The 24,065-nt window shown below is 46.3% G+C and overlaps 1 protein-coding gene and 1 long non-coding RNA gene across 2 annotated transcripts in view; one reads left to right on the top strand and one right to left on the bottom strand.

Moving 5' to 3' along the window:
• emc2 (ER membrane protein complex subunit 2) overlaps nt 1-24,065 on the bottom strand; it is a 119,822-nt gene that overhangs the window by 72,359 nt on the left and 23,398 nt on the right. Inside the window, exons 3-4 of the mRNA XM_072466878.1 lie at nt 6,750-6,814; nt 254-339 (exon numbers count right to left, since the gene is read on the bottom strand). Of these exons, the coding sequence (XP_072322979.1) occupies nt 254-339; nt 6,750-6,814 (151 nt within the window). The remainder of the gene's footprint in view (nt 1-253; nt 340-6,749; nt 6,815-24,065) is intronic.
• LOC140385076 (uncharacterized) lies at nt 245-24,059 on the top strand. Its single transcript, XR_011933282.1, has 2 exons — nt 245-364; nt 23,800-24,059. It is a non-coding gene; the product is annotated as an uncharacterized lncRNA (long non-coding RNA).

The raw sequence follows: 24,065 nt of genomic DNA, 5'->3' as shown, positions 1-24,065 counted from the left end.
GGCTCCGATCACAAGTCAATACATGAACCTGCACGAGATGACAAATGTGCAACACCTTTCCTTTGCCAATTATCTTCTTCAAAGGGTTGAAAAACAATTATGGACCCACTAAATAGCAATCTTGGTGGTGGGAACAAATATTTTATACCAAGATGGGCAAAAACATTCAGAAAATGAAGTGCGCATCTTCCAGATGTTTGTCAAATTTCCTACTCTTACCCAACAGGAGCAAAATGAACAAGTTTTTCAGTACCTTTCCAGGGATTCGAATCGCATACCAGTCAATCGCTTCACACGGTGGCTACCTGGAAATTGTTTGCGGAGTTCGTGAAGACACAGCTGTGGACAGAGTAACCCATAAAAAGTAAGTTTTGCAGATGCTATATTCATGCCGCTGATGGCCTACTCGCAAGGACCTTCAATTATCTGCATGACCAGTGACAAATGATCCCATCTGTTCTCAGTAAACCAGGCACAAACTAACATAGCAACAGAAGGTCATTCAGCCATTCCACAAATGAGATCATCACTGATCTGCGACCTAACTCCGTATACCTTTGGTTAACAAAAAGCCCATCACCCTCAGAGAGAATTTACAAGTTGCCAAGAGAATTCCAAACTTCCACCACCCTCCGTGTGTAGATGTTTTCACTAATTTAGTTCCTGAAAAATCTCACTGTAATTTTTAATTTTTTCCCTCTAGTCCTGGACTCCCTAAGCAGCAGAAATAGTTTCTATCTAGTTCAGGGGTTTTCCAACTCAGGGTCGCGACCTGCGGGTGGGTTGCAGGCAGGGTTCGGGAGGGTCGCAGGAGAGGCACCTGATGGCTGCAGCCAGCTTTTAAGAATGCTGGCTGCCACAGGCTTTTGACATTGCCGGCCATCCCGCGCATGCGTGTCATATCAAGCAGTGCACAGGCCCTGAGCCCAGCGGGGTGGACCGCCTCCTCCTGACGTCAGCACGCTGTCCAGAGCCAGTTCTTTTACGCATACAATGGAGTCCTCCGACCAGACCCAGCGGCTGAGCACAGGTCAGGCTCCCCACGCACTGATGCCACATGTTCAGGGCGCGAGAGAGATTCCTCCACTTTGCAGCTGCCTGCTGTGCTGGTGTGAGCTCCAGAGCCTCTGGTGAACAACCCATTAAGAAGCTGAAAACAGGGCAGCACGGTGGCGCAGTGGGTTAGCCCTGCTGCCTCACGGAGCCGAGGTCTCAGGTTCGATCCCGGCTCTGGGTCACTGTCCATGTGGAATTTGCACATTCTCCCCGTGTCTGCGTGGGTTTCACCCCCACAACCCAAAGATGTGCAGAGTAGGTGGATTGGCCACGCTAAATTGTCCCTTAATTGAAAAAAAAATGAATTGGGTACTCTAAATTTATTTTTTCTTAAACTGAAAACTGGAACAAAGCAGAATAAAGATGATTACTTGAGGTGTGGATTCAATAATTGTTCCCCTGCAAATCAGGATGTGTGTATATTATATGCAGAGCTGCACTGGCAAATGAAAGTTTAAAACCTTCAAAACTTGAAAGATATTTGAAGACTAAACATGGCGAGTTCAAGGACAAACCTCTTTATTTTTTTTAATGGATGCAATGAGATCTTAAATCACCAGCTGAATGTAACATTGAATAACAAAGCATCAGCCGGCGGGGGTCGCAAAGGTCAGCCGGCGCGGGTCGCAAAGGTCAGCCGGCGCGGGTCGCAAAGGTCAGCCGGCCCGGGTCGCAAAGGTCAGCCGGCCCGGGTCGCAAAGGTCAGCCGGCCCGGGTCGCAAAGGTCAGCCGGCGCGGGTCGCAAAGGTCAGCCGGCGCGGGTCGCAAAGGTCAGCCGGCGTGGGTCGCAAAGGTCAGCCGGCGCGGGTCGCAAAGGTCAGCCGGCGTGGGTCGCAAAGGTCAGCCGGCGTGGGTCGCAAAGGTCAGCCGGCGTGGGTCGCAAAGGTCAGCCGGCGTGGGTCGCAAAGGTCAGCCGGCGTGGGTCGCAAAGGTCAGCCGGCGTGTGTTGCGGAGGATGGCCAGTTGGTAAAAATGGGCCCTGGGCAATAAAGTTTGAAAAACACTGATCCAGTCTATCGGTTCCAATTAATAAGTTGAAAACTTGAAAATTAGCCCTTAACCACGTGACTTCAAAATATAAATGTCATGATATAATGTTTTATTTTGGCCTTTGGTACAAATGTTTTGTTTCAATTTCTATTTTTCTACTGTCCTTGATGCGGGAGAGATTTGTATCCTATGGACCTGAATGTTCAAGATGGTGGGGTCAGAACATTCAGCAGGGAATACATCTTCACCCACTCCAGCAGCCCTGATGCCATATTACGCCCTAATAAGCATTGATTGGCATAAGACGGGACTTGTGCCCCTCACTCGGGAGTGCTAGGAGCAATCAGATTGGCTTTCCAGCCCGTCCACCATTAAGTGGGCAGAAGAGGCACTGCAGCGAGCTGTTTGGCACCAAGTCAGACAGGTAAGACCAGAAGAAATAGGAACCGGATAGCCTTTCAGCCTGTTCCTCCATTTAAGATCAAGGCTGATCTAACACTCATTAAGTCCACTTTCCTTCCTCCTCTCCGTAACCCTAAATTCTCCAACTGATTAAAACTTATCGATCTCAGTCTTGAAAACGTTCAAGGACTCGGCCTCCACAGCTTCCTGGGGAGAAGAATTCCAAACAGTAATCATACTTTGAGTGAAGAAATTCATCTGTACTGCCTTCAATAATAATATCTTTCATTCAACAAGGGGCTAAAGCTGTACTCAGTATTCTAAATGAGGCCTCACTGGAACCGTGTACAGTTGCAGCAACACCTCTTTAATTCTATACTCCAGCCCCCTTTCAAATAAAGCCAGCCAGGTAAGTGGCCGCAGTCCCAAGGTGGGGAGGGGAGATCAAATTCTGGTCATAGAACCCGTACATATACTCATGTACTGTACGTACATATTTACCCATGAGTGTGGATGTATTTGATCGGACGGATTTGAACTCCAGTTTATTCTGTCCAACCAATCTATCAACTGAGCTTTGCACCAGAAAAGCAAGGTGTAGACTTTTATTTCACAAATAAAGCTAACAATAAATGTGCTTTCTGAACAAATTTTTTTTTTTTAAAAAGCAGAGCATGTAAAATTCTATTGTGCACAGTTGGAGGACTTCGGTGCTGACACTGCATAAAAGTGCAGCCTTGACAAAGTCATCCAGACTCGAAACATTAGCTCCATTCTCTCTCCACAGATGCTACCAGACCTGCTGTGATTGTCCAGCCTTTTCTGTTTTTGTTGCATTTATTATACTTCTGGATGAAGATGCATCATTTTACCGTCATGTTTCTTTACACTAAACTAATACAACATAACACTAGCTAAAAATGTTAAGGTAAAATGTTGCACATCAAATCAGCAGAGTGAAATCTGGCTGAGAGAGTATCTAGCTGAAAATATGCCAGCAATTTCACTCTCCCCACTTCCCCTCCCATTAACCTTATTCAAGCTGCAAGATTTTCCTGCACGTGCAAGTTTTCTTGGGAGGTTCAGCCACGCTCGTAGCAACTCGCCAACGGCACATCAAAATAGAAACATTAGACAGGCTGCATTGTTTCTGTGAAATGGACGAACAAGTATCAGTACTTGACCTTCTGGCGGCGGTGCAGTGGTTAGCACTGCTGCCTCATGGCAGCGAGGACCCAGGTTCGATCCCGGCCCCGGGTCAATGTCCCTGTGGAGTTTGCACATTCTCCCCGTGTCTGCATGAGTCTCACCCCCACAATCCAAAAAGATGTGCAGGGCAGGTGGATTGCACTAAATTGCCCCTTAATTTTAAAAAACAAAGAATTGGGTACTTTAAATTTTTTTTGACCTCCTGGCCATGACAGAGCTAATTGTTACTGAAACAATACGCTCTGTTTCTCTCTCCACAGACGCTGCCAGGCCTATAAAACATTCCCAGATTTCTGTTTTTATTTCAGATTTTCAGCATCCGCAATATGCTGCTTTTGCACTGGTGCTGCTGACAGATTATCGTCCACTCACGTCCATCTTTGACCCGTACTCTGTGATTCCCTCAATGGCAGCCAGCAGGCTTTAGAGGTGGGCCAAACTCCTCTCGGTACACTTGTAAGATATCAAACAGAGAGTCAGAGCAGCTAACGCGGATGCATTGTCTAGGCTGCACCTGCCCTCGAGTGGAGAGCAATTCAGTAGGGGGTTAAAGATTCTCTCCACCCTATGGACGAACCCTCCACCTACGGTCGCAGTATCCCTAAGATGAGGAACAATCCTGTACCAGCAGTAAGGAGGCAGCCAGTCAGACTCTCTTATTAAGTGTGCATCATGTTTGTGCAAAAACTGGAGATGTTTGCTGTCGGAGAAGTTTCAAAGTAAAGGGGGAGGGGGTGTTATGTATTCTATGTTATGTTGGGGGAATGTCCCTTTAGGAAGTGAGTCACGTAAGCACTGGCGACATCATCAGTCAAATGCACAGGCTTTAGACGCAGTCTCGTATTTAAGCCTGTGAGAGTGCACAGCATAAATAATAAAAACCTACCCGTTGAGTTACAGCGATCCACAAGTTATTTGTTCTTTTGTTCCGTCTGCGGCCCAGTAACTGGCCCAGTACAGAACAACACCCGTCTGACCCACTGGCGCCCTGATGGCTCCCTGGATGCGGGGGGCACCCGGCAGTTGCAGCAAAGTCTCTGGTTCGCTCAGCCCTGCTGGCTTCTTCAGTCCAGAAATGAATGAAGTTCACAACCCCGCTGAACCGCATGTGTCAGTCACAAGCTTGACGTCGCTGTGTACAGCAACTTGGGAACACCACACAGATCCCCCACTAACACCCCGGAAAGAATCAGGGGTGAAAAAGTTCAGGGCCACTGTAACCTTAAGAGCCACTGGCATATGGTGGCTACCGAAACAGTTTCAGGTGATTGCTGAGCCAATCATCGGGTATATGGAAGTCAGTGTGCCTGTGGAGGAGCAGAGCCACCACGGGCACTGGACCTCGGACCTGCCCAGGTAGTGAGAGTGCTGCTTGCAGCCTCTTCAATGGACCCTTCTGCCTTGCACCTTCTGCTGTCATGTGAGAGTACCTTTAAGAAATGGGTGTTCATAAATGGGTGTGTATATAAATATCTGTAGTGAGAGTACCTTTAAGAAATGGGTGTTTATTACTGCAGTGATGTGAGTGTGTGTGTGGAGCTGGGCTGTCAGCTTTTTACTTTTGCTTTCGGCTTTTTGCTGCAGGGTGGGTTTGGTTTCATTTTAGTTTTGGAGGAGCTGCAATCACAGCAGGATGTGTGTGAATCTCTGCAGGCTTATGAATGTCCATTTGCTGATTTCAACGTGATAACTGTTCTCAGTGGTGAAGTTAAACCTGAGGTGCTTCTGTTAAAGGTTTTGTTTTTAAGTCTTATGGATGTTAGAAGGAAAGCTTAAAGGATTACTTAGTGTTGTATTCTTTGGGGGTTGTATTTGAATTAATGGTTGCTAAGATGTTCACTGGTTGTTTTAAAAAGGTTAACTTGAGTTCATAGAATAAACATTGTTTTGTTTTAAAAAATACTTGTCCATTTTCTGCTGTCCCACATCTGTAGACTGGGCCGTGTGCTCCCCATACCACAATCTATTAAAAGTTGTGGGTCAGGTGAACTCCATGATACACTTTGGGGTTCACTAAACCCTGGCAAATGAAACTGCTGACCCTGGTACCCCTCTGGCTGTGCCTATCTTTCTACAGGTCGCTCTTTGGGACACTGACTGCAGACACCAGCCCCCCTCTCCCTTCTGGCCCACTCCTCCACTTTGGAGGAGGTCCCTCCAGCAGAGTAGACAATCCCCATGTGCTGAAATCCAGATGGCACAGGATGTGACGCACAGAAGGGGACACTCGGCAGAAAGCTGGTGATCTAACATGCAGAGAATTCAGAAAATACAATGAAGAATTTGGAAACCACCTCCAACCAACCCACACCCAAACTCCTATTCCCACAGCTCTGGCTGACTTTTTGTATTGATTAGATGTGGGCCAGCATTTAAATTTTAAAGAAATCGGGGAATGTTCGAGAAGCCAAAGAAATTAGCGGAGCCGCGGCATCATGGAAGGCTGGAGGAAGTGGTTACAAAGATAGAGGGGCGAGGCCGTGGAAGGATTTGAGCAGGAGGATGGAGAGTTTTAAATTAGAGGTGCTGGTGTGCCAGGTGCCAATGTGTGCCAGCAAGCACAGAGTTCGTGCAAGTTAGAACACGGGCGGCAGAAATTTGAATGAGCAAGTGATCATAATGAATGGCGGAGCAGGCTCGAATCACAGAATTTACAGTGCAGGAGGCCATTCGGCCTATCGAGTATGCACTGGCCCTTGGAAAGAGCACCCTACTTAAGCCCTCCTCCTGCTCCTATTTTCAATATTTTTATGTATTGATAGGAGAGTTGGGACATTGGGAGGGTGTCCGGAGGCTGCGGGGTGGGGTCTACAGGTCGGGTTGCCATTTAAAAATGCCGCCCCAATCTCTCCCTGCACTGGCGAGCGGAGCTCATTAGCGCAGGAAAAGGGACAAAGTGCAGCCTCGACGGGGCGTTCCTCGCCAAGGCCCCAAAATGAAGCAATATCCCGTTTTATAGCGGGGATGTTCTCGGCGCTGACACGGGACTCTTTCATTTCCGTCAAATCGCGCCCATAGTAAATGTTAAAATCAAGGTTTAAAACAGCACGAAGAAAACTGTAAAACTGTGTCAAAATAGTATCGGTACTTACCACTGACAACTCATCACGACTGCAGTCGAGGGCAGCGACCATTACTTGTTCATAAATTATCCAAACTGAATGCAGCAGAATTTGAAACAAGGAGAAAAACATAATTACAACAGCAATGAAAACGCACGTACTACACAAGCTGCAACTTTCTGCATCTTTATAATAAAATCACATTTTAAACAGCAAAGTCTGTATAAAATTAAGAGTAAGAGACAAAGAAAGTAAATAAAAGTGAGCGAGAGAGCAAGAAATCGAAGAGCCAGAGCAAAAGAGAGACAGCAAAATAGAATGGGCAAAGGGAAAAGGAGAGAACACAAGAGAAAAACATTAAGTGAGCAAGAGGAGAAAGAGAAAAAGTGAGAGAGAAGGAAAGATTGAAAGAGAGTGGCGGGCTCAAAAATTCACCAAAACAATGTCTGGTGTTAACAGTGTGCCTCAAACACTTAGAACATAGAGTGCAGAAGGAGGCCATTCGGCCCATCGAGTCTGCACCAACCCATTTAAGCCCTCACTTCCACCCTAACCCCGTAACCCAATAACCCCTCCCAACCTTTTTGGTCACTAAGGGCAATTTAGCATGGCCAATCCACCTAACCTGCACGTATTTGGGCTGTGGGAGGAAACCGGAGCACCCGGAGGAATCCCACGCAGACACGGGGAGGACGTGCAGACTCCGCACAGACAGGGACCCAGCGGGGAATCGAACCTGGGACCCTGGCGCTGTGAAGCCACAGTGCTATCCACTTGTGCTACCGTGCTGCCAGGTAACTCATGAACACCGAAACATTATACAGTATCCTTTATCCAGACATCCAAAAACCGAACACATTTAAAAACCACACTTTATTTTAACCTCATTGGCCTTTACTGCGGGAAGTTTAGGGATTTGTCTGCACTGCTATTGTATTGTACGTTATGGGCAGTGTCCGAAAACTGAAATGATCAAAATGCGATAGGCCCTGAGAATTTCGGATAAAGGATACTCCACCTGTAATTTCCATGCCAGGGCAGCTAAACGTATTGCATGTACTTTGAAGTATTTCCCTGTTCTAATCTCTAACAAGTGCCCGGACACTGCAATATTTCTCAAATGTGAGAAGATAATTTTACAGAGGCAACAGATCGAACAAAACTGCTACCGTGCAGACAACGATGACTGAAATATAGTAGAAAAACAAGGGTGCTCCACAATAAGATTTTATCCTGACAGTGGGTCTTTTGTTCAACATTCACTTTGGAATAATCGCGACATGAGAAGTGAGGCAATACACGGTCCTTGCTGGGATTGTGGAACAATCACTCAATTTACTACGGTTATTGTGTGTGTGTGTGTGTGTGTGTGTGTGTGTTCACCACAAGAGGCAGTGTGAGCTGCTTCACACGGTGGTGCTTCTGTAGACTGCAGGCCTGTAATGAGAAAAGGGAAACAAGTATTCTCCACAGCTTCTTTATCTCATACTCCGATTCCAGGCTTGAAAAATCGTAAACGCTGATATTCTCAAAGGGCTGGACCCCAGGGGTCCGGGTGGGGAGTTATGAGACTAATACCTTACACAGAGAGAGACAGATCGTTGTGACCAATTCACAAGTTGACAATCCTCCTCTTCCTGTCGTGTAACCCATGTGCTTCACAACCAAGAATAAAATGGATTCACCTGAGGAAGGAGCAGCGCTCCGAAAGCAAATGTTCGAAACAAACCTGTTGGACTTTAACCTGGTGTTGTCAGACTTCTTACTGTGCCCACCCCAGTCCAACGCCGGCATCTCCACATCAAGAATCAAATGTGCATCCTGCCCACTTTCAGTCTCCACGACAGATTCACTCCAAATTATGCAAAGACTATGTAATTTATAACAATAATAAACTCAACTGATATGGTATCAGGACCCGGGGACTTCTTGTTTTGTCTGCCAATTAATCTGCCAACTCTCCAATTCAACCATTGTTTAAAAACATATAATTTACAGATGCCACATCAAAGTCCAGTTTGGGTCTTCATGGCTGGTGTGATTTCCACAGGAACCTGTATCTTATTTCACAATCTTGGCACAGTCTGAGGAGACGGTTACACTCCACTTGGAGGACACTCCGCAGAATGCACTACACTATAAAGTGTGAGAAAATACTCAAAGAAGCATCTTAAAGAATTAATTAGATTAAGAAACTAGACGAGCCCCCTGGTCTTTTTCTTTATTCTTTCATAGCATGTGGACATAATCATTTAACAAACTTATCACGCAAAAGTTAAATTTGAACATTTGAAAAAATATTCAAATGTGTCACACAGAAATGATTGATGCTGAACCGGCTGGTCTCGGTGATAAAGTAGGTATCAGTTCGAGGAAGCTCGTGAAAAACACCGTCCTTTCATCTAACCTCTGGGGTCCTCATAATTTGTAATCTTATTTACAATCCTGATCAAATTATCGATTCCAGTAATCTGCTCCCTAGTATGGACAGTAAATCCTTATGTCAAAGACAATGGTCTTCTAAAACCCCGGCAAAAAATAGAAATGAGACCCAAGAGAGTAGGGAGAGGTGGATGCAGCAGGAAAGGGGGAGGGGGGGAAGGGGAGGGCGGGGGTAGGAAGGGGGAGGGCGGGGCGGGGGAGGCGGGGGGGAAGGGGGCGGCGGGGGGAAGGGGGCGGCGGGGGGAAGGGGGCGGCGGGGGAGGTGGAGGCGGGGAAGGTGCAGGCGGCGGAGGCAGGGAGGAGGAGGCGGGGAGGAGGAGGAGGCGGGGGTGGAGGAGGAGGCAGGTGTGGAGGAGGAGGCAGGTGTGGAGGAGGAGGCAGGGGAGGAGGAGGAGGCGGGGAGGAGGAGGCGGGGGAGGAGGAGGAGGCGGGGGAGGTGGAGGCAGGGGAGGTGGAGGCAGGGGAGGTGGAGGCAGGGGAGGAGGAGGCAGGGGAGGAGGAGGAGGCGGAGGGGGGGGAGGAGGCGGAGGGGGGGAGGAGGCGGAGTGGGGGGAGGAGGCGGAGTGGGGGGGAGGCGGGAAGGAGGCGGCGGGGGGTAAGGGAACACAGGGGAAGGAGATGCAAGTGGACGCAGACGGCTGGAGGGAAAGATGATGTTAATGCATATTTTAGTTGTTGCAGACAGAACGACGAGTCTGTGGCTGGTTGAAAATATTCTGCCGAGGCAGATTAATGCATGATGGGATGTCAACCGATGCAGTGCGTGAGAGGCAAGGGAAAGTTTCTGCTACTGTTCAAGACAGTCAATAATTTTTGACGGCTACTGAAAGGACAAGGTCACAGCTCTGAGAGCCAGGGAGCAGAGAGTGGAAAGTCTCAGCTGGCAGGTTCATCCTTCAGTCTGATCTGTTTATCATCAGCTCTCCCTCCAGTAAGGAGCAGCCACTTGGTCATCATTACTTAAGTATACGATGAACAGAATTGTAGATGGTTAGGGGTGAGTGATGAGCTTTTCTTTACCCTGGGACTTCAGAAGACATCATAAAGCATGAAAGATAATCTCAAGTGGTTATGGAAATCATCTGAACACCGATTAAATTACTGCCTTGCTGTCATCACTGATGCTTTTCTTAATTTATATTTCTTGAGAGCAATAAAACTAACGTGAAACGATGGAACTGAAAGGAGAATGAGTGTAGGCTATGGCACAGATGAGGCCATTACAGCAGAACGCTGTAACATTTACATCAGAAAATGAAAATCTTCCAAGTGATCATTGAACAATGAGCGGTTTACCAGAACTTAACAAAGTTCCACTGAATGTTTTAATAGAAGGGAAAGTAAGACCTTGCATTTCCATTGGACCTTTATTGAACTCTGGACTTCCCAAAGTGTTTTCGAACCAATGAAATACTTCTGACGTATAGTTATCGTTGTAAAGTGGGAAGAGCAGTAGCCAATTTGGCCATCGCAAGTTTCCAGCTTGCCTGATCGCTGAGGTGATGATCTGTTTTTGGTGGCCCAATCACAGACCTTCGACTTGGCCTGTTAACTCTGCATTTTTTGTTTTTGGTGCTTGTTGAGGGACGTGCCCACCCACGTCCCCATTCTATGGGTGGCACAGTGCTGGGCATTGCCGCATCACAGTGCCAGGGGCCCGGCTTCGATTCTGGCCTTGAGTGACTGTGTGGAGTCTGCACGTTCTCCCCGTGTCTGCATGGGTTTCCTCGCAGATGTGCCGGTTAGGTGGGGTTATCGGAATAGGGTGGGGGAGCGGGCCTTTCGGAGAGTCAGTGCAGATTCGATGGGCCGAACAGACTCGTTCTGCACTGAACGGGTTATATGCCCAAACTTACCTCCTACTGCATCTGTCTGTGAAAACATGGGTCCCCGGATTCACTAACAACTGCATTTTCAAAATCCAAACTCTCCAGCTACTGAGCCTCCATTTGCCATATTTTTACCACACCATTGCCTCAATCCTTGTCCCTAATAAAACCATTCATCTCGGTCACCTTTATTTTGGCTCACTCAATTCTCAGGGGTGCAAATCTGAAAGGATATGACAGACAAATGATTTAACCATTCACCCCGAGATCTGGCACATAGACCACTACTATATCCAGCCCTCGTCAGCGCGAACCACTCACTATTCCGGGGTCAGCCTTGAATGCAACGATAGCCTCTAGCTTCTTTTCTTTACTGAAAACCACCTTTCCCCGTCCCCTCCATCCCCATCAACAATAAGTGCGATCAGCTCATGAACATCTTTGTCACTAAGATTGAGAGCCTGATCAGTTGCCATCGGCCCCCATCTCTATCAGCTCACCAGATCAAACGTCCCTGAAGTTGTACTCTGCCCCTGCCCTGAACTTGCATCTTTCTCTAGTTTCTCTCCTGTCTCCCCTCAAGCCTATTTCAGCTCATCTTGTCCTTGAGACATACCTCCTACCCACACGACCCTATTCTCACTAACCTGCAGACCAACATCTTCCCCTCCCAGTCCCCGTGAACCAATACAGTTAACAGCTTGCTCCCTTCAGGTTTTGTCCCTCTTTCCTTCAGATCTGCCATCAGCACACCTCTCCTCAAAGAAATGTTCTTGTACCCACCATCCCTGCAAATTATTGTCCATCTCCAACCTCTCTTTCCTCTGCAAAGTCCTTGAATGTGATAGCATCCCCCAAATTCATGCCAATCTTTCCCAGAACTCAAGCCTGAATCGCTCCAATCAGTTTTCCACCTGCCAGTCCTGAATCAGCTCTCCACAAAGTCACAGATTACATCTTGGAAACTGTGACAATGGTAAACTTTCCCTCCTTGACCCATCTGCCGCCTTTCATACGATTGATGATGCCATCCTCCTCCGACGCCAGCTCCCCCGCGCCAGCCCCCCCCGACGTCATCCGCCTCCCCCCGTGCCATCCGCCTCCTCGCGCCATCCGCCTCCTCGCGCCATGCCCCCTCCGACGCTATCCTCCTCTGACGCCTCTCCACTGTCGTCCAGCTGGGTGGGGATGCACTCACCTGATTCCATTCTCATCTATCTAATCGCAGCCAGAGAATCATTCACAATGGCTTCTCTTGCAGTTCACGTAGTTTCCTCTGGTGTCCCAGGGATCAATCCTTGATCCCACCTGTTTCTCATCTACACGCTGCCCCTCTGCACCATCATCCGAACGTACAACGTCAGTTTGCACATGGACATCGATGACACCCAGCTCTACGTCACTGACACCTCTCTCGATTCCTCCATTGTTGTTAGATTATCAGGCTGCTGACATCCAGTACTGGATGAGTAGAAACTTCCTTCAATTAAATACGGGAAAGACTGAAGTAAGTTTTTCTGGTCTCTTTCCAAACTCCGATTCTTAGCTACCAACTCCATCCCTCTCCCTGGCAACAGTCTGAGACTGAAAAACAGTCTGCCAATAACATTGCTGACACATTTGCCACCAAGATGAGCTTCTGACCACATATTTGTACCATCATGGAGACTGCCCATATCCACTTCCAGAATTGTCCAATTTCACTCATCTGCTGCCGAAACTTTCATTCTTCCTTTGCTACCCCTAGGTTTAACCATTCAAATGCTTTCCTACTGGCTTCACACATTCTACCTTCTTAAGCTTGAAATGCAAACTCTGCCACCCGTGTCCTAATTTGTCCCAGGTCCTGGTGTCTATCACCCTAACTCTGCACGCTGACCTACACTGGCTCTCAGTCAAGCAACATCGTGATTTTAAAACTCTCAGTCTGGTTTTCAAATCCCTCCACGGCCTCATCCCACCCTGTGTAATCTTCACCCACACCACAACCCTTTAAGATGTCTCTGCTTCTTTAATTCTGGCTGCCTTGGCATGCCAGATTTTCATCGTGCCTCCAGCAAGCTCTGGAATTTCCTCCCTTACGCTCTCCATCTCACTTTCCTCCTTTAAGTTGCTGCTTAAAACCTAAACCTTTTACTAAGATTTTGGCCATCGGACCCAAAACCTCATAATATCATACTTTGTCTGCGTGGGTTTCCTCCGGGTGCTCCGGTTTCCTCTGACAGTCCAAAGATGCGCAGGTTAGGTGGATTGGCCATGATAAATTGCCCGTGGGGTTACTGGGTTACGGGGGTAGGGCGGAGGTTTGGGCTTCAGTAGGGTGCTCTTTCCAGACTCGATGGGCCGAATGGCCTCCTTCAGCACTGTAAATTCTATGAATTCCATGAATTTCAGGCAATAGTGTTCGATGGGAATTTGGATGTCACAGTAAGAGCTCTGATGTGGTGTTAATTTAAAATGGTCACTGATCCCAAGAAGCTGAAGCAGTTCTGATACATAAAATACCGGCATTATCTTGGGATTTAAGGTCTCCGCAATGAAATCTAGAGTGGGCGTAATATCGGAGATGTTACCAAATATGCAATTCAAGATCCATTAAAAAACACAGCAATAAATCTACTACCGCTGCAGGAAAAGAAAGTTATCACTGTTACGTTTATTGGGACTCGGTGATAGAAAAGAATTGGTGGATAAGTATAGGTCTTGGCTTGCAGAACGTACAGCTATTCTTCAAGATAATGATAACTGGAGTGAAAGCTCCTACATTAAATAACCTTTTAAACCGGAAACTAAATTCTGTAGAAATTAGCAAACAGCACTCTCAGCAGCAGCAGTATTATTATTGGAAACAAAGGGGGTGTGACTCACAGTCTCTCCCCAGGCTGTCCCGTGCATCTATGTGTGACCCCAAGATGCAAAGAGAAGCAAGAAGCTCAAAGATGCCTAGAAGCGGCTCCACGATGGTAAATGTATTGACTGCTTGGTGTGAAATCAAGCAATTCCTGTTCTGTGATGAGTAATTCTGTCTCAACTTGTGCTACATGTAGATTTGAATAGGCTTGAGGATAGAGAAATGCAATGGCTATGAGGTTCAATAAAACACAGGAAGGGACTAGGAGTTAAATGGGATGCAAGTATTGGACATGGAAAATGAGATCGATCGCAGGGATCCTGATTGACAATAAGTCTGCTGCTTTTTCCTACTGTCAGGTTTTCGCTCTCTTTTTCCACTCTTTCCTTCCCCCTCCATTTCTCTTTCTGGAATGGATTAGACTGTAATTCACCTCATTTCCTTCTGCATGTTTCTGCTGTTTCTTTCTCAATCCTTAAATCTCAGAATCAAGGAGACAGACGGCTGGTTCTGTTGTCTGCCGAGGTCCCAAGCTGCCCCGTTGCCTCTGCCAGGCAAGTTACAGTGCAAAGCATTTTGAAGGGCGAGAGGAAGCAGTCCAATTAGCGGGGTATGTCACGTGATTCCCCCACTCCTACAAGGTGTCATGTAATCCCCCACTCCAACAAGGTCGACCCATCAGCTTTCTTCAGAGTTCAAATTTCTTTGGGAAAACAGAAGTGCCACTCTATGATGAAAGCATACGCATTCACATGCAAGCACTCGAACTTCTTAAAAAAAACACATTATAAATATTACCTCGGCAAAGCCTTTGGAATTTGCCCTCTTGTTATCTGAAGAATGAAAAGATCCCATCACTGGAGTGAATGGAAAGATTCTAATGCATTTTTGGAACTGACAAATGCTCAGACTCCAAATTCAGCTCTGTATTGCCGGTCTGGGCAAAAGGAACAAGCCTGGGACCAGGCTTTAGGAAGCCTCTGAGGCCTGAAATAACTTTAATGAAGGCATTTAAACACATGAAACGCAATCTGTGGATAAATTCAATCTTCGTTGGACAGCAGAAAGTTCAGTGATGGAGGGGAAAACAAAAGGCGATGAGGAGCAGCGAAACGGTCAAATATTAAGGCCAAAATGTCCAATCACAGAGTGACACACTCCCATGGTAAAACAGCAAGCAGTGTGCAGAAAACAACTGGCACAACAACAACTGCAGGGATGTGTTGCTAGTCTAGTAATATGGACTAAAGATCCGGAGACGCGAGTTCAAATCCCACCATGGCACCTGGTAGATTTAAATTTGGTCCAATTAAATGAATCGAGAATGGTGCCTTTGTGACTGTCGGATTGCTGCCAAAAACTCAACTGGTCGCTCTTGTCCTCTCAGAAAGGAAACTTGCAACTTTACCCAGATTGGCAGGTCCACGGACTCTTGTGAGGGAGGCCGCATCTCCCACGTTACAACATGTCTACATTTGAGAAGTACTTCTTCAATGACTGTAAAACTCTTTGGGATGCCCGGAAATTGGGAAAGGTGCTGCAGACGGGCAAGCTTCTCATTTCTCTGCAAATCAAGATCAACTTCCAAGACTTGTCCTGGTCTTCCACTCCTGCTGAACTGCTCCACTTTAACAGACTAACTCAATCTGAAATGGTGAGGAGGGGCGTCCAGTTCCCACGGTGAACATTGACTTTCAACAAAACCAATTTAAAATTTAAAGCTCTGTTAAAAACTTACAGATGAAAACCATACATCGGTAAATGTGGATGGAAGTGTGAAGTCTCAGTTCAGAGCGTCAACCAGCCTAGAGCCATGAGCAATCAACCAGACTACAGTTAAGATTCAGGCCAGCTTCCAAGGACAAAACTAAGCTTAATAATTTGGTTGGCACTTGCTATTAAAGTCGTATCGGCTTTGGTAGCTGACTGCAAAAATGGCATTGGTATAAAATGTTGTTGTGCTGCTAAACTGACCAATAGTGAGACAAGGTACAAGAGATCAGAATTGGAGGGGTTCTGAGAGCTAGGAGGGTGGTAGCGTTGGAGGACGTGACAAATATACAAAATAGTGAGACAATGGAGGGATTCAAACACAAGGGTGTGAATTTTAAAATCGAGATGTTGCTGGGCCAGAAGCCAATGCAAGTCAGTGAACACGGATGAAAGATAGGGTTGGGTAAGCAGGCACAGGTAACAATTCCCATGTGAACGTTGCAGTTGAAAACTGAGGGGATCACAGAGTCAGGTATCTGAAAAATTTACAGCTACTCACCGAGAGGCAATGACTCTAGGTGAGAATGGAGATCATGGGCGGCATGGTGACCCAGTGGTTAGCATTGCTGCCTCACAACACCAGGGACCTGGGTTTGATTCTGGCCTTGGGTAACTGTCTGTGCGGAGCCTGCATGTTCTCCCCGTGTGCGTGGGTTTCCTCCGGGTGCTCTGGTTTCCTCCCACAGTCCAAAGACGTGCAGGTTAGGTGGATTGGCCATGCTAAATTGCCGTGTCCAAAAAAGTGCGGTTGGGTTACAGGGATAGGGTGGAGGCGTGGGCTTGGGTAGGGTGCTCTTTCCGAGGGTCGGTGTAGACTCAATGGGCCAAATGGCCTCCTTCTGCATTGTAAATTCTATCACGAAGTTCTGGAGAAATCGCCGTTTTTAATCAGGAGATATTGCCGTTTCTTCGGTCACAAGTTCTGTTTGCTGTTGTTTGCAGATTCTTTTTATAGAGACTCCATTTGTTAAGTAGACTTTGCAGTAATTAAACAGTTTGCTGAAAGTCCTGTCCCTCCTCCAACTCAGTAGCTAACACAGGGCAACCTGTTGGCTGATAGAGTTGGCAACAGACACTCTATATTACCAATTTGATTCAATCCTGGATATTAAATTGGAGCAGATAAAAACAAAAAATGTCAGAAATGTTCAGCAGGTCTGGCCAGCATCTGTGGTGAGAGAAATGTTTTTGTTTTATTATTCGCTCGTGAGATGTAGGCGTCGCTAGCTGTGCCAGCATTTATTGCCCATCCCTGAGGACATTTAAGAGTCAACCATATTGCTGTGGGTCTGGAATCATATGTAGGCCAGACCGGGTAAGGACGGCAGATTAACGGACATTAGGAAACCAGGTGGGTTTTTACAACAATCGACAATGGTTTCATGGTCATCATTAGACTTTTAATTCCAGATTTTTACTGAATTCAAATTCCACCAACTGCCATAGTGGTATTAGAACGCAGGTCCCCAGAGAACACCCTGCATCTCTGTATTCCTAGTCCAGTGACAATCCCACGATGCCACCACCTCCCCAGTGATCATGACTTCTTCAGAAACGTATTGGATGCAAAACATTAACTCTGGTTCTCTCTCCATAGATGTTGACCAGATCTGCTCAGTATGTCCAGCGCTTTCTGCTTCTATATTCTAGCATCCGTGGTATTTTACTTAAAGCTAAGCATTTGTTTTCAGGGCAATTGCTTTAGCCTTGGACCAAAAATACTTTATAAATTGTTATTAATCCCTGTAATGCTGCTGTACAGTGCCAATGGAAAGGTTGGATTGAACGTTCAGTATATTTGCAGACATTTCCTGACTGCAGGGCATAGCTAACTAACATCACCATCATCGGATTAACTTGCATGACATTTGTCAATACATTGTTGAAACGTTTCAGGAACGAAAATACCCAAATTAATACCAAAAGGAATGTGATTACTCAATAGATGATTTTCTTTTGGTGAAAGTGCCACCAGTAAACCAAAGGAAAGAACTTCTCAGCTTTGCCAAATAAAATGTCAAAGTTGTTTAACCAGACCCATTATTAGTTACAGTAACTGTTAACATAATTTAATTTAATCTGAAGTCACAGACACAACAATTAAGTATTTCCTGTACACGATAAATTTATGTACGGCAAGCTGGTAATAACAATGATTTTAACTCGTGAATACAAGTTATTATATGCATGACCGCATGTTTAGATAATTTAAACAATACCTGCACAGTGTGCAGTTGCCAAAATCTGCCAACCCATCACACTAATTTGGAAATCAACTCTGGCCTCAAGAATCCTGTCTATCACTCACACTGAATATGTCTGGGGTTCTGTCAGGACTCGAATCCACATTGAGCAGTCAGTCTTGGTTTAGTGAGTCAGCTTCTCACCATTGAGTTCGAATGTAATATTATCCCAGACTCGAACAGTGCCTGGGGTATTGGAAGAAACTCCAATATTTTCTTCTAATTTCCAAGAGGGGAAAGGATTCTTTGCTCCAGGATTGATTGCATGAAAAATAGGGATTATGGCATATTAGAACAAACGTTATTACTAAAGAGTATCAAAATGTCTTCAACATCACACCAGAAAATAGCTTACAATTACCCCATGAACAATGCTAATCAGTACAGTGCATACAACACCCTGAACTGCTATCTTTATTCCCACTTAAACAAGAAATAAAACCCATCTCAGCTCTCGGGCTTCATTCTCCGACCCCCCGCCGGGTCGGACAATGGCCGTTGGCCGCCGTGAATCCCGCCCCTGCCGAAGTCTCCGGTACCGGAGATTGGGCGGGGGCGGGAATCGGGCCGCGCCGGTTGGCGGGACCCCCCGCTCAATTCTCCGGCCCGGATGGGCCGAGGTCCCGCCCAGAAATTGCCTGTCCCGTCGGCGTAAATCAAAGCTGGTATTTACCGGCGGGACCAGGCGGCGCGGGCGGGCTCCGGGGTCCTGAGGGGGGCGCGAGGCGATCTGACCCCGGGGGGTGGCCCCACGGTGGCCTGGCCCGCGATCGGGGCCCACCGATCCGCGGGCGGGCCTGTGCCGTGGGGGCACTCTTTCCCTTCCGCCTCCGCCACGGCCTCCACCATGGCGGAGGCGGAAGAGACTCTCCCCACTGCGCATGCGCGGGAAACTGTCGGCAGCCGCTGATGCTCCCGCGCATGCGCCGCATTTCCGCGCCAGCTGGTGGGGCACCAAAAGCCATTTCCGCCAGCTGGCGGGGCAACAAATGCCATTTCCGCCAGCTGGCGGGGTGGAAATCCCTCCGGCGCCGGCCTAGTCCCTCAATGTTGGGGCTCGGCCCCCAAAGATGCGGAGCATTCCGCACCTTTGGGCCGGCGCGATGCCCGTCTGATTGGCGCCGTTTTTGGCGCCAGTCGGCGGACATCGCGCCGTTGGGGGAGAATTTCGCCCCTCAATCTACTTTACCAATGGCACATAGGAATACTTGCTTCACAAGAAATGTTCTTTGAGTAAGTGAGATCTCGGGATACTGCTTTAAAGACAAGATCTGGCTCCTGTCAGACCCATGCAGAAACTAAGATTGTATTTCTTCAGAAGATGCTTCTCAGCTTGTTTCAGCTCGCCCTTGTTCTCAGGCAAGTTTGTACTGCTTTAAAGACTGTTAATCTCTTAACTGAACTGCAGTGAGAGCAAAACTGTTTGACTTCTGTACACAGCTTCATTCAGCTCAGAACTGAGCTGATTTCTGCAAAATACCTGATGCCTCAGCTCCACCAAGTAACGATTTAACCTTACCGAGCTGAAATCTAATTAACTCCATGGGGAATCCCCTTAATCAAAACGACATTCTATCAGCCCAAGCGTTTTACGATGCTTCAATTGCAACCCTGGCTCCCAAAATATACTTGCCTTTCATACACACATACTAACTCAGGCTTTTAACCCTTACTGCACCAAATACATATAATACAGTAAATCTGAAATCCCGACATTCATGAGAGATGCATTCAAGTCCCACTCCAGAAACATTAGCACATAATCACGGCTGTCACTCTTGGGCAGTACTGAAGGAGAGCTGCATGTCAGAGGTGCAGTCTTTTGGATGAGACATTAAACCACAGCATGGTGTGCACTCCCAGTGGATGTAAAAGGCCCCACAGCACTATTTGCAGAAGTGTCAGTGAGTTCTCCCTGGTGTTCTGGCCAATATTTATCCCTCAACCAAAATTACGAAAGTATTCCTATCTGTGGGAACATGCTGTTCAAAATTAGCTGCCACATTTCCTACATTGCAGCAATAACTACACTTCAAATATATTTCTTGGTTGTAAAGCAGGTGTCCTGAGATTGTGAAAGATGTCACATAAATCCAAGTTCTTCCTTCCCTCGTAAAAAATCATGAACTATTCTAATGTCTTGTTCATACTCTGATCAATTCAAACTTTTCCAGCCCATCTGTCTTGACACTGTATGGTAAGTTAAAAATTATTACCGAGGGAGTGGTTGCCAGGTTAAGCAACTGGGGGAGCTGGGGGAGTAACATATCTCTATTGAAAGAGCTTGTAAATAATTTTGAATGCAATCACACCAGTGGGAGCGGAGTAAGTGTTTGTTCAGTGGTGTGTGGAAAATAATATCCTTGCAGATAAACACATTTGCCCCCTTTCGTACAAGACTTACATAGCACGCAAACACACCTTTGCGTGGAATAGAGGGGAGCAGTTATTTACCGTCTGGGGGATGACATTTTACAGCAAAATGAAACTAATTTTCCTTAATTTAATCATTCCTTCTTTACAAAACAGCTCTCCCAACAGTACAATGTCAACCTTCCCCAGCTGAAATAAAATATAGTGCATTGAGGACTTAACTGTTCCTGTCACCAACTGATTTTAAGCAGAGTTTAAACAGAAATGTTACCAGGATTTAAAATCCACTTTAAAGCAAAGATACAGAAACGTTCAAAATTGTCTCACTTTTTACAATGCTTCAACTATTCCTTACGTGTTACTAGTTACAGCCGTTTTGAGAAACTGCCTAAAAAATACTACGCAGCATTTCTGAGGTCTTATATATTTAAATATAAACTCTAGTGATTTTCATATCGCAGAAGTAATTTCTCAATAAGCATAAGCACATGTTATAATTCTCATCCCCCAGGTGCGACGCTGCAATCTCAGCTTCCTTGTTTCATACTGTCAGCAAGGATGAAAAAAGGCAGTTGCAAACGAGATTGGTAGATTCCAACACTCCAGAATTTCAATGCTGTTTTCTTATTTCTGCATAGGCCGAATTCAAAATTGGGATTGACTGCACATCACTGATAAAACGCTGATAATTTCCAGCCAATCTCCATTTCATCCAATTTTGCTGGTTAAACTGACACGAGTCATCTTCCCTCGCTACAAGAATGGCACTTGGCAGCTGAGTAAAGCAATCCATGCAGAGGTTAATGAGCAGGTCACATTGCGGAAAGTCGGAGGCTGAGACGGCACAAAGGAGCAAGCACGATAAATGTGAATCAAAACTGATTTCTATTAGTCTCAAGATAAATACAATACAACCTGATTAGGGAACTCTACCCTGGTGATGCCGCGCTCGTCACTCACACAGAAACCCAGTTACAATGACCCATGGACTGTCTCTCTCACACCTGTAACTTGTTCTCCTTTACTAAAAGTACCAAGAAAATCATTGTTATGGAACAGCTTGTTGTTAGACCTCCAGCTCTGATCACAATAAATAATACCCCGCTAGAAATGGTGAGCAAATTCCTCGGCCTGGGTCCATGATAACAGATAATCTGTTTCTTGAAGCAGAACACGGTAGCACAGCGGTTAGCACTGTTGCTTCACAGCTCCTGGATCCCAGGTTCGATTCCCGGCTTGGGTCGCTGTCTGTGCGGAGTCTGCACGTTCTCCACGTGTCTGTGTGGGTTTCCTCCGGGTGCTCCGGTTTCCTCCCACAAGTCCCGAAAGACGTGCTTGTTAGGTGAATTGGACATTGTGAATTCTCCCTCAGTGTACCCAAACAGGCGCCGGAGTGTGGCGACTAGGGGATTTTCACAGTAACTTCATTGCAGTGTTAATGTAATCTTACTTGTGACAATAATAAAGATTATTATTCTAACTCAATACACACCTAAGGAAAGCAGCTACCGATTTCGGGCTAACTGACGAAACGTGCATGGAAAATCAAGATGTCTTAGGACCAAGATGCTGGTTACGGAGGTCTGTGTTCTCAGCACCTTGTTTATATGGCTGTGAAACGTGGGTGACTAACAGCTGGTAAAGAAGCTCAACAGGTTTCAACTTTGTTGTTTGCAACTAATTCTCAGCATCTCGTGGAAGGGCAAAGTCACAAACACGACAGTGTTCAAAGGCAAAGCTCCAAAATACATTGCCACTCATCAAGCAGAAGTGACTTTGCTTGCTTGGGCATGTTCACAGGGTAGAAGGCGGATGCTCACCCAAGGATTTTCTGTTTGGAGAGGTAGCCGGAGCCAGGGGACCAATAGGGCAGCCAAAGCTCCATTTCCAGGATGCTTGCAATCATGACATGAAGATTCTTTACATCGATTTACATACTTGGGAGACACTAGCCAATGACGGAGGGAAATGACAACATGTGAGCCTGCATGTTGAACGGCTTCGCAACAGACACGAACACCAAAAACAAACCGCAATGCCACCTGATAACCACTTTGTCTGTGGCAATTGTGGCACAACCTGCCTTTCAGGAATTGGTCTCTTCAACCAGCAGCAAAAGTACATCAATTGAATCTATCCCATCCTCAGGGACTTACTACGTTTCCATCACCTTACATAGATGGAACGATACCATAAATAAGATAAAACAAGTCTGACAACAATGAAACATATATTTTATGTATATATATGCGGGCAGGTTGTTTCCACTGGCGGGTGAAACCAGAACTAAGGGGCATAGCCTCAAAATAAGGGGAAGTAGATTTAGGACTGAGTTTAGGAGGAACTTCTTCACCCAAAGGGTTGTGAATCTATGAAATTCCCTGCCCAGTGAAGCAGTAGAGGCTCCTTCATTAAATGTTTTTAAGATAAAGATAGATAGTTTTTTGAAGAATAAAGGGATTAAGGGTTATGGTGTTCGGGCCAGAAAGTGGAGCTGAGTCCACAAAAGATCAGCCATGATCTCATTGAATGGTGGAGCAGGCTCGAGGGACCAGATGGCCTCTCCTGCTCCTAGTTCTTATGTGTGAATGAGCAGAGGCTTGCCTAGAATTATTGATTCATAACTAGAATTATTTTTAGAAAGGCGAGGAAAAAAATCGGAACTGTACACGGGTGTGGAACATTTTTGAAGGGCAGAAACAGAGGACCAGCATAAAGGATGAAGCCAGTTGTGAGTCTGTGGCTTGCACCAACAGTTAAAGTGTTTGAAGCAAGTACCATTGCCATCAATTAACAGCAGGTTCACTAGTTGGGTGAAGGAAAGGGGATATGGATAGGAGGAGAACAGGACAAGTAGACTGGATTTGGTTATTGTGTGTATGGAGGATTAACGCCAGCTGGCTGGTTGAGTAACCGGTTTCCATGCTGTCATTTTGCTGCAATTGTGTGTAATGTAGTTTTTTGGTTAACTGCAGGAATTGGTTAGGCAGCAGCACCCAGTGCCTTCTTTTGCTACATTTGATTTGTAACGGTATGAAGATCAGATGGCAGGAGAAAATACCAGACACTGAGGTACTCATTGCCAAGCATTTGAGACTGTCACAACCGAGTTGGGCTGGTCAGGTGGCCAGAATTCCTGACACTCGCTTACCAAAGCAATTCTTCTCTGGAGTGCGCGCTCTGAAGGTTTCAAATAAGAGTTTTGATATCAACTTGGAGTCCTGGGAGAAGCTTGCCCAGGTTCATTCACTGCACCTGGTACCACCAATTAAAAAGTGGGGCCTCCCTCAAAAGCAAGCGCATATCAGAGGCAGAGAAAAATTGCAAGGAAGGAAATCCTGAGCTAGGAGCTCGTCCAAAGCCCCAACGTCTGTAGTATCCTGTCCTATTTGCAGCTGAGCGTTTTGTGCAGAACAGCCTGAGCAGTTACCTACATACGCACTGTAATCCTACCAAACTTCTGTCCCAGTCTCCCAACCCTTTCATGTCCCACCCCCACACCCCCCAACCCTTGCATCTCTAACATTACCCTGATGAAACATTAACTCTGTTTCTCTCTCTCTCCACAGACACTATCTGACCTGATGAACATGGTCACCTTCACCTCGATGGAAGAACCAGAAGAACAATTGTGACGACAGCCTGGGCCAGTACGCTGTCAATTCCAGCCCCACTTTATCCAGAGTTGTAACACGGTTGAAAGTGACTTTTATTTTAAAATACCCAAGGTCTTCGGCTGCCCAATAATTAGTCACCATGTTTGTCAATTTAAATTCAACTAACTTGTTATTATTAACAGTAATTATAATTAAATAAGCAACAAATACAACTGGTT

Source organism: Scyliorhinus torazame, chromosome 11 (genome assembly GCF_047496885.1).
Source record: "Scyliorhinus torazame isolate Kashiwa2021f chromosome 11, sScyTor2.1, whole genome shotgun sequence".
Taxonomy (NCBI): domain Eukaryota; kingdom Metazoa; phylum Chordata; class Chondrichthyes; order Carcharhiniformes; family Scyliorhinidae; genus Scyliorhinus; species Scyliorhinus torazame.
Note: the sequence above shows the minus strand (reverse complement) of the source record. Positions and strands in the feature narration are given on the sequence as shown.